Below are 15,987 nucleotides of genomic sequence, written 5' to 3'. Positions count from 1 at the left end.
TTAATCTCTTATATGATTACTCAAATATTTTTAACTTAGTATTAACTGCCAATGGATGTTTGATAGGAATGCAAATTTGCCTCAACAATCAATGTCATATCTGTTACACAGTTATACAATACAATTATACAAGAAATCTGATAAAATAAATAAATCATCATGGATTCGGGTATAGCAGTAGGCAAGCTGCAAGTTACAAACCAGATAAGATAAACATAGCAACTTAGCATGCATATAAGATAATAAACATAGACAAGTTACCAAACCCGACTCTTTTACAGAAATTAGCATGACACAAGTTACCAATCTTGGCCAAAATCAAACAAAATCAGCAAATTACCAAATCAAAACAAAATCAATATGACACAAGAAATTATCAATCTTGGCTAAAATCACCATGACATCTTGGCCAATATGTTATAAAAAAAGAACTTTAGATGTATTATATGAAATTATATCAATTTATAAATCAACAATAGGACTTATTTCTTTTTTATTTTTTTACTTCCTTTTCCTAATATTCATGAGCTTGTTTCTTGAAGAGTGAATATCTCGAGTTGATAAGCCATGTTTGTCATTTTCCATTTTGTTATCTACAATCCATCAACAACTTCCATTCACTTCAAGATTTCCTTAACATCCCATTTCCATTACAATTGATCCCTATCACAAGTAGGCCTGGGCAGAAAAATCGCAGGCTTGGCCCGTCTGAATGACTTAACCCGACCCAACTGATAAAATGCGGGTTAATGTATTTTTGGGTCAAACCCGTCAAATGTCGATTTTAACCCGTAAAGTCAAGCAAATGAAACCCTAGCCTTCCCATTCTCTTACTCATTTCCCATTGCCTCCATTCCTTTGTTCGTCACTCCATTTCTTTCCCCAAGCAACATGTTCTTCCTCCTGAGGTTGGTGTTGTGGTTCCTAAGTGTTAAAAGAAAGGTCAGCCGCCAGTCATAATACATATATATTTAAATGTTGTATTCAAAATCTGATTATTTTTGGATTGTAGGTATGAGTTGGTGGAGGATTGCGCGAATGATGATGACGATCAGAGCGGAATACGTGACTTGAGGAAACACGTCGTGCAGAGACTTAAATCGCACGATACTCTTGTTCGAGTATGCTTAACTTACTTTACCAAATAAACATTTTTTTCTGTCTCCATTTCTTTTCTCCATTTCTTTTTTTGTACCTCATCTTTTTAAGTTAAATTTACTTTGAATATTGAAGAAGCATAACTCTCCAACAATGTTGAAGCAGGCGGTGTTGATCGATGTTGAAGCAGAACTCTCGTAGGATTTCTGACACTGCCATCTTTGAAAAATAAGAACATTTAAAAAAAAATGTGTTGATCAAACCCGACTTTTAGTAGGTCTTACACAACCCTACGAGCAGTGGCGAACCTACATGTATCATGGCCCCCCCAAAATTTTTAAAAAAATCAAAATATACCCTAGTTTTTAATCATAATTTTATAAATACAGAAAATAGCCTCCCAAAAAAATTTATAATCTCCATATGCTCTACAAAATTTTATAAAATTCTAAACTTATCAATATAGATCCCAAAATTTTTTGTTATACAAATCTATTAGTTTCTTCATTATTTATAACAGTTATTTACTTGGACGGTTAGAATATTTCTATTCCGTACATATTGGTTTTTGAGTTTTTGAAATAAATAAAGCACAGTAATTAAATTTTCAAAAAAGGAAAGAAAGAAAACATGATAGGTGATGAAATACCCTACAAATATAGGTGATTAATTAAAAACATCCTTGGTTATAATGAAGTTTTATTTAATAAGGAGACAGAGAAGTAGCTAATCGAAAGGACAAACCAATAGCCAACGGCATAGCGACAGCCAGAGAGCCGCATGAAACAAAAAGTGCAAAACAACGGAGCAATAACACAGGATAGTCTGATGTCCAATATTTGACAATAAATTAAATCTTAGTGGCAACCGTGCAGATATGGCTGGCTCATTTCAAGGCAAGAGAATCCTGGGTCTTCTTGAATAATTTGTGCTCAATATGCTGAGCAAAGGTGCGAGGTGGGAAGAGTGCAGGCTCTTTCTCGGACACAACCTCCGGCAGTGGTTTCAGGATGATCTTCTCCTTCGGTGGCTCGCAGAACAGCGCCCACGAGATCCTGACCTTTTCCTTGTTGACCAGCCCCCTGTGAAGAATACTCTTGTATTTGCCGTTGCTCAAAATCTCTATGGTGTCCCCAATGTGCATGATGATGGAGTTTGGAACGCATTTCGCGGTGACCCATTTGCCTTGGTAGAAAAGTTGCAGGCCGGGCACCATGTTGTGGAGGATAAAGGTCAGTGCGCTTATGTCCGTGTGGGCTTCGACGCCAAGAGCGAGTTCGGGTTGAGGGCATATGGGATAGTAGTTGATTTTCATTTGCAGAAGAAGTTCTTCAAGGCCGCCGACTTCCTTCTCTAGCCTCCCTTCTTCCAATCCCAAGCCAAGAGATAGAACGGAAAATATCTTGGTTGCTAGGCCTCTCAGTTGCTTCGCGTACTCGGCTGTTGCCTCACTGCAATATATATAAATGTTGGTGATGGAGATTTCCATAGTATATATATAAAATTAATTTGGGGATCAGATCAATGTTACAGCTCGAAATCCAACATAATCGAATAAAGAAAAATGTTAGATATAAATTTCAAATAGATATATTTTATACGAATTTTTTGTGAAATAATAGATCTTATTAATAAATAATAGTTTTTTTATATTTTTTTAATATGAAATCTATTTTTTTATAAAAATTATTATGAAACTTATCCATTTAGAATTTATACAAATTACTTTTCATAAAGATAGAGGTGAATAATATTAAATACAAGTTCCAAAGATACAAACTTCGTACAAACCTTTCGTGATCTTTTTGCTAAACTCATCCGAATTATAAATCTGACAGATCCTTCGGTAAGACTTTCATCAATTCCGGAAATAATTATATTCAAGAGATATCATTTTGTGTGTGTGTGTAAAAACAAATAAAGATTTAGCTTAGCTTACACGTAGTCGCTGGGTGTCCTGGGCCAGATGGACATGTCGCGCTTGTCCTCAGGGTAGACGAGGTGGAAGAAATAATCCTCCCACTCGAGCTGGCCGCTAGCGTTATTGGCCAGCTTGCTGCCATAGCCTTGAATCCTGCCCGATGCCTGGTCATTAGCGTACTTTTCCTTCTCCTCCACGGAAAGATCAAAGAATTGCTTTCCGGCTATCTTCACCCGGTCAATAAGCTCGTCTGAGATGCCATGGTTGACGAGGTGCATGACACCCCAATCCACGGCAGCTTTCTTCAACTCCTCACGACATTTTTGTCGAACAGCTTCGTCCTGGGAGTCTATGTCCCTCAAATCAATGGTCGGTACCTGAGGCCCTTCTTCCTTTTTCTCCTCCTCGAAAACGTTGCCGATGCTGTTTAGCTCTTCTTGGGGCCTCACGTACTCCTTCGGGATTGCCTGAATCCCGCTGCTTGCCAAGCTCTCAACTCTTGGTAAAACTGAAGTCACCATTGTAATAATATCAGCACGCTTTGGGTCGTTTCGTTTTGTTTTAACTTGCCGCCTCTTTCTTCTCTGGCAGCACAGACACAGAGTACTCTTTTCGCACCCTCTGAAGTCTTATAAAATGGCAAACCAATACGTGCTCCGATGCTAACGTTTCTCACAGCTTTTTATAACGAACATGTTTCGGCGATAGAGTCCGCCCACCGAAGGGTAATAAACTACTGCATCAATGGAGGGTGCAGAAGCGTTCGAAAGAGAGAGATCAGACCGTAAGACAGGGGCGTGAAGCTACCCGTCATGGCGAGAGGGGCAGAGAAAGAGCCCGTGCTGGTTGGTTGTTCACGTGACTATCCCACACACCTTACCCAAAGACTCGGGTCGAATACGAGAAAGTGTCGTTGACCAGAGGTTCAAGCACGGGCTAACACTTACCATTGTCAAGTAGCTTCTCGAGCAGGTAGTCGCTTTTTAAAGATCCTGTATCTTTATAATTTTACTTATATTTTTATTTACTAGATTTATTATATATAAAAAGACTTTATATATATACATATAACCCTCATTATATATAAATATTAATTGATATATAAAAAATCAGTGGCCATTTGATCTTGTTTTCTAGGAGATCAGAGCAAACTTGACGAAGGAGGCAAAATGTTAAAACATGGCCCTCGCCTTAATGCAAAAGTCAAACTCGTTTCGATGAAAACAAGAATGCTTTAGGCCCTGTTTGAATATAGAGAAATGCTTTGGCTCTCAAATTCGAGATTTAAAAAATATCTTGAATGGAATTTTTTTTTTTTACCAAATGATTAAGAAAACATTTTTTAATAATATTGTGAATTTTTTATTTATTTTAAAAAATATTTATGATAATTAAAAAAATACAAAAAAAAAAAGAAAGAAAAAATTTACACTATTCGGGATAGTTTTTGGATCCTGAATTTGGAACCCGTAGTAGTACTCTTGAATATATAGATAGTTTCATCTCATCTTATCATTATAACTTTTTTAAATTTCTACACAAAATATAATAAATAATTCAACTTTTTTAAATCTCAAAACAATAATAATATTAAAAAATAATATTCTAACTGTTAACGTTTTGTTTCGCACGCCTTTGGGTCAAGTTTCGACAACATAGGTATTCGAAAACAGGCCCTGCACAACGTAGAAAACACTGCAGCTTTGAGAGGGCAGCCTTGGGGCCGGGAACCTCTGATGTCAAAATTAGTAAATATTTTTGGAGTGTAGTAAACAAGTAAAAGAGTCTAAGGATCAGAGAGCTATTCTCGTGCCTGAGATTTGTTATTTATATTATAGGCCTGAAAAGCAGACCGTGCCTTCTTTCATAAGTCCGTATTTCCCGTACTGTTCCTTTTATCAAAATCTTTAAATGTGGCGTGACTCTACGACTGCATCATTAATGTGACGTGTTGTTCAGGTGGCGAAACCACTAATACGGTGTGGTTCTCCAACTTTCTCATCTTAGTCTATTTTCCTTCTAGTCCGTTCATGCCCTTCTTATCAGTAGATCAACGATTCTTCGTAAATTACTCCTGCTGTGTAGGCGAGCACTCGAGAACTGGACACTCCTCGAAGGGTCTTCAGATCGACGAGTTTTATCATCTACAACACCATCCCTCTTATAGGTCATATACAAAGGAGTCTCTTAATGGGTTGAGTTGATGACTTTCTGCTTCGAGCCGGGCTTAATATGCCTTTTGGGCCTTGAGGGAAAAATCTTCTTATGCTAACAATATTTTATTCAACTTATCTAAAAATATATCATTTCACTATACAAACAAGCCATAATCTTTGCCCATATGCACAAGTGAAACCCTTCTGTTAAATTTTAATTTATGGGGTTATTTTATTTCGATTATGGTAATTAGTTCATAAGGACTTTTAGAACTCAGTATTACCTACCATCTTGCGCCAATTTGTAAGTGATGCTAAAAACTAGTTGTGAAGCTGATCATATTTTTTGCGACGATATTAAGCGGTGCAAAAAGTTGTTTTTTTTTTTATTTTTGGTAGCATTCATTTCCGCATCATGCAATACATGTTGTTTTTTGTTTGTTTTAAGGTAAAGAAAAAAACTATTTTACCTCTTAATTTGACTGTTCAAGTTGACCAATTGATAATTTTTTTTATTTAATATTTAAAAAAATAATTTTAAATATATTAATGTATTTTAAGTGAAATAAGCGCGCATTACAAAATTGAGGAAAAAGACGGAAGAAAGCCTTAAAATAATATATATACATGCAATATCTAGCTAGCTAGCTAGCTAGGGTTAGCTAAATGGGGCGTCTTTTTCGATGTGAAAGTTGAAACCATGGTCATGATTGGAAGAGTAATGCAAGAAATGGCCCGTTTTACCAAGTCGCGCACATGAGATCTGTTTGCATTACCCGTAACTTTCGCATGAAGAGTCTTCACGAATCTGCACGGTAATTCTTGAGGTTGTTCTTAAGAATGCATACGATTGATTAGGCTTAATTTGGATAGTGTCTTCAAATAATTTGTAAATAGCAGTTAAAAATCAGAAACTTGAAAAGAGAAAAGGGCCATCCATGTCTGGTGGCCACCTGATCTTACGATCAAGCGGCCCTTGTCATTTTTTCTTTTTTTGGTAAATTTTTTTAAGTTTTAGAATTTTATGTTTTAATCCTAATATATAGTTAATACATTTATAAAGGTTTAATCAATAAAACATATTTTTCACAAATTTTAACTATCCAAATTTAATTTTTAATGAAACCCATGGCTTAATTTTGCATAACTTTATAATCTATGAACATTTTTCATTTAAATTAAGAGTTTGCAAACATATCCGACATGATCCGAATTATATTTATATGGTCGGCAGGGGATGGAGGCAATTAATACATGGCGCATCAAAGTCATTATACCATATCGCCCCGGGCTATACACGTTTCAGCTAACTCAACAGTTAGCTTCATTCATGCACCTCTCCGTGTTTGGTGTACAACTAGTGTCAAATAGAAATTAAAGTATATTTTATTAATATAATTAGTTAAAATAATTGTTTTATATTTAAAAAAAAAAAGTGATTCGACTAATTATATTAATGAAGTGTACAAAAAATATGTAAATGTGACTGTATATAGAATTTTTGTAAATACAATTGGCAAGCGATATATAGTATACACTCTTTTTTAAAAATGAGTGAAGTCTATTATTAAAAAATTAATTTTTTTATATAAATTTTATATTTATTTTTTTAAAAGAAAAAAGTGCACTGTTTTGCACTCTATTATTGTAAATATCACTTCTCTTTATCCACCATCCTACAAAATATTAATCTGAAAAAATTTATTTATCATCCGTTATATTATCATTTTCTCAATATTTTTTGATGTGATATTAAATAATAAATCTATAAGTAAAATATAATAAATATTTTTTAATTATTTAATATCATATTATAAAATAATAATAATAACAAGGATAAGTAGAATTACTCGTATTAACCCGCACCCTAGCCAGACAATTTAGCGAAAACATCTTTATTTATTTATTTATCCTTAAAATGAAATAACTCCTGGGAGGTACTGGATTGATATTTTTCATTTTCAAATGCTTTATAGGAGGACCTGGACGCTTGGATGATACTTTTTCCCATGGAAAGGAATATCGATGGAAATGAGGGGTTAGGTGACTCGTGTCTTCAACTTTCAGTCAGCAATTATGCGTCTTTTTTGTTAGGAAAACGTGTCCAATGGTAGTCCAGATAATGGGTCTCCATATATATTTTTTTAGTAATTAAAAAAATATTTAAAATGATTATAAAATATTTCCTTTTTTTTTTCTTTTTTACCGTTTTCACCCTTCCTGTCCTTTAATTGGTTCTCCGAATCGGGCAGTTGAACATTGTGTGCCGTGGCATGTAGCACAACCACAAGGCCTGATTTTCAGATGAGAAAGAGATGTTTTTGTTAAAAATTAAATAAAATAATAAAATTTTTATTTAAAGATTTAAAAAATTAGTATTATTTATATATTTTATATAAGAGTTTAAAAAAATTATAATAATTATATAAAATGAAATGAAATGAAAACCAGTAAAAATATAATTTGGAATCGATTCTGTGGGCAAGAACATTGTTTTCAATGCGACATTATTATACCAATTCATCTTTATAGAAAAAAAAAAAAAAAAAATCTTCCGTTTTCTTAATAATTCTGTAGAAGAAGGTGTGTGACGACATTTACCATCCATTCTGCATGCTACAGCTTAATCACATGTCACCAAACTATATAAAGTGGAGTGGTTGAGTATTTTTATAAAAACAAATTTGGTCCAAACTACTCCATATTTTATAACCAAAATATTATATAACAGTGCATGAGTTGTCATACAAAATCGATCTTTCTCGTAATTTATTATGACGAAATAGATTCATTTTGACATATTATAAATATTTTTTTAATCAAAATATAATATAATCAATTTAATAGAAAATAACTGATTAGGTAACTTTTTTTTTTTTTTAGTATTTATAAATTCGCTTGTCACCCAAAAATGGACTCGACTTTAACGTCACGCACAAGAATACAATTACTTGGAGACACTTGGGACAGTCACCACCGCAAATTGATTTTGACAACTCTTTTCAACCGGTCAAAATCAGTTTTTTTCTTAAATTGACAACCCAAAATGGACAACCCTCCTGTACATGAGAGCTTGAGCATGATTTCCATTTTCCACTTTCCACAGTGGCATGACTATTTGGTGTCCCTTATCTTGAAATCAAGGTTTTACTTTTGATGAGGGTCATTACTGAGAGTATTAGTATTGAATTTATTAAAATGAGTCTAATCTTCACAATTTAATGATTTTAATTTTAAAATTTTGATATTGAATTCATCATATGTTCAAATGTCAAGTTTTTAATCACAGTATATTTTTTTTTATTTTCAAATTTAAAGATTCATTATTTACACTCTATAATCATTATTTTATTTATTTAAATTATTATTTCTTAATTTTAAGCCACAATATATTTAAGTTAGTAAATAATAATTTAAGTATCAAATTAAATTATTAATTAACATATAGTTAGTATAATTTAAAATATGAAAAAAATAAATTAAAAATATTATTATTAACATAATAATATTATATTATTATTTTGATGAATCAATAGCTAATCAATAGAGTTATGAATAGAGAGGTTTTAGATTTATAAAAAATATGTATTTTTTTTAAATTTTAAAAATAAAAATAATAAATTTAATACTAATGCTCTTAGATAGATATGTACTAGGATTAAATATACATTTTCTAATCATCTACGCATTAAATAAAATTGTAGTGGCAACTGATGGGACTGCTCCAAATAAAAATTCTTATTTACATCACAAAAGTGCTAAGTGGATAAGCCCGACCGATACAAATTGGGCAAACGTGGTCTATCCATTATGTACTTCCTCGGATGTCCTTTACACAATTAATCAAAGTGAAATGTTAGATATAATTTTTATTTAAAGACTGTAATATAAATTTAGATAATTTTAATTTTAAAATTTTTTAAAATTATAAAACTATCTTTTCTAAAATGATGATTTTTTTTTATTTAATAAAAAATCTTTAAATACAATCTTTAAATAAAGATTACAAATAAAATTTCTCTTAATCAAAAGTCACGTACATTTCAATTTCCAACTAGTCTCACGCATCATCACTTTGCCATCTTTCGAAAGGGAAAAAATAATAATAATAACGGTAGGTGCAAATTTTAAATCAAAAATTTATACTTTATATATTTTACTAAAATAATTAGTTATGTTACTTTTTTATAATATAAAATAATTATTTTGATTAATCATATTAGTAGAATATATAAGGAGTAGCAAAAGTGATTATATGTACCATAACTCATTTTAAATATATAAATCTTGTGCAAGATTTAAAAAAAAAAAAGATTTTATAAAGTAAAAATTAGTTTTTATATTTTTTTATTGTGGAGTCTATTTTTTTTTATTTATAAAAAGTATATGCTAGACTTATGTATTTAAGATTTTTATATATAAGGAAAAAAAAAAGGCTCGCTTTGATAAGAAAGAAAATCAACTGCATTTATAAATAGTATTTTTGATACTGTACCATACCGGTTGGTACGGCCGATATATATCATACCGGCCACTGATCTGATATTGGTAATATATTCATTTCATACTGTCCAAAATATCAGGTGTACTGGCCGATATTTGATTTTTTGGCCAAAGCACATATTTCGGCCAGTACGAAATTCTGTAGCCTGTTTGGAATCTTGGATGGCATTTTTAAAATTTCAGTAAACACTTAGGAGTTATTTCGAATGTTCACGTAACATGTATAACTTAGGGTTTACATTTTTTTTTGTTGCCCAAATCGATTTCAGCCTTCTCCTTCAGCCGGCAGCAGCAGCTACAGCACGGTAACACCCCTGCACCCAAGTCCCAAATAATAATTTTAAAAAAATAGTATTTGTTTGTTTTTAGATTCTACATTATATCTATAGCTTTGGGGTGATTGTCTGATTGTCAAGGATTGTCATTTTCTCCCAATGTATTTTTATTTAAAAAAAAAATAGATGTGATGCAATCAACAATTGTAGTTATAATAAATTATCTAAATATATATATATATATGGATAGTCCTTGATATATAATTTTATTCAAAATTCATGAATAATTTCAAATATGTTGTGTACTAGTCTTAGTCATAGTATCATGTATGTCCCTTGCGCCTATGTGGGAAATGTGGATTGCATCCATTGCGAAGCAAAGTTCATCTCACTATGATAAATATAGATATATATATATATATATATATATATATCACTGTTCAAGTATTGAACGTGGATGATTAACCCTAATTGTTTACTGTTTCTATTCCTTAATAAAAATTAACATCCCCAAAGGGGTGATCGTAGCACCCTGCCAAATGGACATCCATTATCTTCAATACGTTATTACATATGCATTAGATTTTATTTGATCTTACATGTCATTAATGTCAATTGCCCATATATGCTGTTAAAAAATCTAATGAAATTGATGGTTATATTTAATTGTAAAAAAAATTGTGAAATTAAGGAGGGTGAAAAATAAGAAATTCAAAAATCTTTTTACAAATTTACAAAATGATTTTGTATCATTCCAAAAATAACTTTTAAAAAAAAATATTTCTTATCTCTGTTTTCTTACGTCTTTTAACTTTTTTTTTTTTAATTTTGCTTACTTATTAGTGTTAATTTTTTATACTTTAATAATTAAAAATGTCTAGTTGTCAATCAACCGGTGGTATGACTTAAACTCCAACACTTACTCTTGTAAAATCAAAAGATCCAGTATTGGCCCATGCACGTGCAGTGCCAGGGGCAAGAAATAATACTGAATGTTTATATTGTAATAAAGTTATTAGAGGTGGTGGGATCACTCAGTTGAAACATCATCTAGCTGGGATTCCAGGCGATGTAGAAGCATGTAAAAATGTCTCTGAAGATGTAAAATGGCAAATGAAGGATTGCTTGATGGAAAAAAAAAAAGCAAAGAGAAGAAAAGAAAATAAGGTCAGATACTGGAGGCAATATAGATTTAACATTTGTTGATATTGATGATAGTGATGGTATGGAGGGACAGTCTCAGCTTTCAAAAGGTAAGGGGAAGTCGAAAGAATCTGTAATTGGAAAGTTAGTAGGGGGATTGAGTAGATCTTTTGCTCCAAGAACAACTCCTGGGCCCAACCTTCAATTAAGAGTTCTATGTGTTCAAATGAGATGATTGTAAAAACAAATATAGTTGTAGCATGCTGGTGGTATGATACTAATTTACCTTTCAATGTTGCTCAATCCAAGTTTTATCAACCAGCTATCGATACCATGACTGTCATCGGGTCATAATTCAAAGGCCCTTCTTTATATGAGTTGAGAGGAAATTTATTAAAGATGGCTATAGATGAAATTCAAGATTATTTACAACAAATTAAGAAGGTTTGGAATCAGACCAGTTGTTTACTAATGGCAGATGGTTAGATAAACCAGAAACAACAATCATCAATCAACTTTTTAGTTTATTGTCCGAAAGGTACAATGCTCTTGAAGTCTGTTGATACATCTGGTCTTAGAAAAGATGTTGAAACATTGTTTAATATATTTGATAAGGTTGTTCAAGAAATTGGAGTTGAGAATCTTGTGTAGTTCATAACGGATAATGATGCAAGTTATAAAGCTGTAAAAAAAAAAGTTATAGTAGAAGTATGGCTCTTTCTACTAGTCTCCATGGGCAGTTCATGGCATACACTTAATTTTGGAGAATTTTTCTGATCTAAAACATTTTTCCCTTATTGATTATATTATAAAAAGACAAAAGATAACAAAGTTAATATATAACCATGATTGGGTTTTGGCATTGATGAGAAAAGACTTTACTAAAGGTCATGATTTGTGTCGTTCTGCAATTACAAGATTTGCGACAAATTTTTTAAGTATCCAATGCTTGCTATTGTTTAAGAAATAACTCAGAAAATGTTTACTTGTGATAAATGGATTGCATCAAGTCATTCTGAAAGCAACATAGGGAAGGAGATATCTATGATCGTTTTAGAAGATAAATAGTTTTGGGCTCAATGTCAATTTATTGTTAAAATTAGTGAGTTTTTGGTTCGTGTTCTACGATCTGTTGACGAGGATGATAAGCCTATAATGAGATACTTGTATGATGCAATGGAAAGAGCCAAAGATAACATAAAAGTAAGATGCAATAACAAAGTTAGTGTATTTAGTCCATTCACCAGGATCATTGATTCTAGAAGGGATAAGCAGTTTCACAGTCCATTACATGCGGCGAGTTGTTTTCTTAACCATGGAATTTACTATAGCCCCAACTTTAAAAATAAAAATGATGTTGTAAGAGGCTTCAACAGCTGTGTTATGAAAATGAAACTTGATCTCGATAATCAAGACAATGTCATTGCATAACTTGACTTGTATATGAATGCAATAGGTAAGTTTGGACATTCTTTAGCAATCCGCCAGCATGATAAGATTAATCCAGGTATTATCATTTAGCAATATCATTTATTAATGACTTTGTACTTTAAATTTTATCTTATTTTATTTTTATTTGCATTTAATTAATATTTTATAATTACATTATTGTTATAGTTACATGGTAGACCCAATTTGGTTGCGAGGTTTCAATGCTTCAAAAGTTTGTTGTTCGAGTACTAAGTCAATGTTGTAGTGCAACTGGATGTGAGAGAAACTGAAACACATTTGATTTTATTTATTCGAATAAGAGAAATAGATTAACGCATAAACATTTGAATGACTTAATATTTGTTCATTATAACTTGAAAATGCAAGAGATGTAAATTTTTTTATAACTAATGTTTTTCACTGTTGAAAAATATATAACATTTTTACTTATGTTTAATTTTATTTTGACAGGAGCATAAAAAATGAAAGAGGTGCTTTAGATCCAATCAATGTTGAAAATATTGACTTGATGGAAGAGTGGGTGGGTGAAGAATCTGAGCTTCTTGATGGAAAAGATTTGGATTGGACAAGTATTGATGAGTCATTAGCCTCACTAAATGAGGAAGACGATGATAATGTTAGTGTTGATGTTGATAACGGTGGTGACGTTGATGAAAATATTTTGATTAACATGTCGAATCCTGATCATTATTGTCTTTTTAATGAGAATGAGTGATTTTTTATGACGGTAGTAACGTTAATGATTTTATCATGATAATGTTGGTATTTATGTTAGTTGTAACTTAAAACTTAAGACTTGTATTGAGAAGTATTAAGTAATACAAGTCTTAAGTTTTTGACTTCTTTTGTTGTTATTTTGGAATGGAGTTAATGCTTGTATATATATAATTTATTCAGGTATAAATTATTCCGAAACGGTACATAAAATAGTACCGAAACGGTATCGGTACCGAAATATTATTCCGAAATGGTACATGAAACGGTACCGATATCGAAATATTTTGTTCCAGTGCCTTAAACGGTACGGCCTCCGGTACGGTATTCAAAACTTTGTTTATAAAAGTAATTAAACATGATAGAAACGGGCTCTGTTGTAGTCTAGGACAGTGGAAGAGAATGGTGCTCTTTTATTGCCACACATGATGGGCAGTGAAGTAATAGGATGTGGGTATCCTTTTTGCTCATATTAGAAGCCTTTTAGAGTGCTTAGACATTGCCTCGTTTGGAACCAGAAAGTCTCTCATCTCATCTATTTATTATAATTTTTTAAATTTTCACACAAAATATAATAAACAACTCAACTTTTTCAAATCTCAAAACAATAATAATATTAAAAATAATATTATAACAATATTATTTTTACAACTTTCATCTTTTATCTAAAACTATCTCATCTCATCACTGAATTTAAACCAACCCTAAATGAGAACCAATCATTAAAAAGAAATAGAGTTGTTTGATTGAGAAGTACTACAGATATAAAGAAATTAGATAAAAATAAATTATATGTTGAGGTGATTTCATGTGATTCGTTAGATTTATTTTACAACAAAAATAACTTTATAATCTCACGAATCGCATACAATCACATCAATTTATAAGTTTATTTTTATATAATTCTTTAATGACTAAAATATTTCTCTATTCCATTTTAAAGTTAGTGTATAAATACACAATTTTTCATGAAACTAAATTGAATTTAAAAATAATCAGAATACCAGATTTTTTGATAGTTTTTGTGCTAACAGATGTAAAAAGTTTGATATTAATGATGTAAGGATTGTCGATAATTGACTTGTAAAAGATTTTGTTGGCTTACTTTGATGTCTCTCTCTCTCTCTCTCAATATACCTCATTGTATTTATTATGTATCAGAGTCAGTATACAATTTATCTATAAGTAATTGATTTGTAATCATCTCAGGCCCTTCTTCTAACTAATACTTATCACAACCCCCATGTAAAGCCAATTTTGCCAATTGGTGAGCAGCCTCATTGCCCTCTTGATGTATAAAACCTATCTTCCATCTGGCAAAGAGTCCTAGTTTCTACTGCAGACCTTCCACTAGATGACCATAGTTGGAATCATCCCTATCCTTTTTGCTCACAGCCTCAATTACACCCTTTGCATCCCCTTCAAAGATAACAGCTCCTAACTCCAGCTCTTCACAGAGGACCATTACTTCCCATGGTGTAGAACACTCTACAACAAAAGCATCATTACTAAATACTCTTGTAGCATATAAAACAACATAAAGCTCTCCCTTTTCATCTCTGATGATCACCCCAAGTCCTAACTTCTTAGAAGATACATTTATCGCAGCATCAAAATTGGCTTTTAGTTTAGAGCTTACTGGCTTCTTCCACCCTTTGCCTCCCGCTTGCCCCACCTTAGCAATCTGGTTTGCCACACCCCATTTCCCTTCCTTGAGTCAATTTGAATTCCTCAAACCCTGTCAATGAAACCTGTAAAACACTAGCAAGATCCAAGAATTTTTTGTCAAAAACAAACTTATTTCTTCTATACCAAATATTTCTCATAACCATGACTATTAATTCTAAATTTACAGTTGAGAGCATGTTGTACATTTCCTCCCAAAGCTGAAAAAAATTATGTACTGCCACCCTTCATTTTTGAATAGGACTACCCCTCTCAACCCTGGCAAATCCAATTCTGGAACAAGAATTTCTAGCCGCACTCTTATGAAAAAAAAAAAAAAGTGGGCAGGATTCAGATAAATTTTTTGAGTATTAAAAGAATAATGGTAGATATAGTTTTAGAATATGTAAATTTTGCACAGTTCGTTTAGAAGAAAAGTGATATTCACTATTAAAAAATATAATTTTTTTAAATGAGTATCATATTTATTCATTTTTTTAAAATGAATATGCTTAGATTGCAAATATCATTACCACATGTTACATAATTAGATTTAAAAAATAAATTTTAAATTTTAGATCTTATAAATTAAATTTTATAATTTAATAATGTAGATATATACTCTTTGATAATAAAATAATTATTAAAAGAAATAACAGGTTCCACTTTGGAAGGGAAGAATAAGCTCTTTGGACATAGCGATAGACTGTTATTGTTTGTATTCAAAATTTATATCAATTAATTTTAATTAATTTTATTATTATTATTATTTTAAATTTTTATATAAAATATAATAAATAATTTAATTTTTTTAAATATTAAAATAATTTTTTTAAATTTTTAAATTTTTATATAAAATATAATAAATAATTTAATTTTTATTTTATTATTTATAAATTATCTCAATTTATTTTAATTTATTTTTAAATCCAAACCATTGATCGTGGACCAGTAAGAGCATTGGCAATGGCCTAAGTCCAAATTTTAGCTAGAATGTTAGATTTTAGCTATAATATGAATTTGTAGGTAGATTAGTCCACACTGTCAGATAATGCATTAC

General features: G+C 31.3%; 1 protein-coding gene across 1 annotated transcript; it reads right to left on the bottom strand.

Annotated features, from left to right (window-relative positions):
* Positions 1-1,736: 1,736 nt before the first annotated feature.
* Positions 1,737-3,819, bottom strand: LOC109010746 (leucoanthocyanidin dioxygenase). Its single transcript, XM_018991659.2, has 2 exons — positions 3,038-3,819; positions 1,737-2,549 (listed from the first exon to the last, which is right to left on the bottom strand). Exons 1-2 carry the CDS (start codon positions 3,538-3,540, stop codon positions 1,985-1,987), a joined length of 1,068 nt encoding a protein of 355 aa, XP_018847204.1. The 5' UTR covers positions 3,541-3,819; the 3' UTR covers positions 1,737-1,984.
* Between the last annotated feature and the right edge of the window lie 12,168 nt (positions 3,820-15,987).

The sequence above is a fragment of the Juglans regia genome, chromosome 2 (assembly GCF_001411555.2).
Source record: "Juglans regia cultivar Chandler chromosome 2, Walnut 2.0, whole genome shotgun sequence".
Taxonomy (NCBI): domain Eukaryota; kingdom Viridiplantae; phylum Streptophyta; class Magnoliopsida; order Fagales; family Juglandaceae; genus Juglans; species Juglans regia.
This window is presented reverse-complemented; position numbering and strand designations above follow the sequence as displayed.

Bases quoted from the DNA above. Each gene is read 5' to 3' on its own strand.
- LOC109010746 (XM_018991659.2), bottom strand. From the start codon at position 3,540: ATGGTGACTTCAGTTTTACCAAGAGTTGAGAGCTTGGCAAGCAGCGGG. The intron at 2,550-3,037 runs GTAAGCTAAGCT...TATATATTGCAG, and splicing joins AGGACACCCAGCGACTACGT to TGAGGCAACAGCCGAGTACG.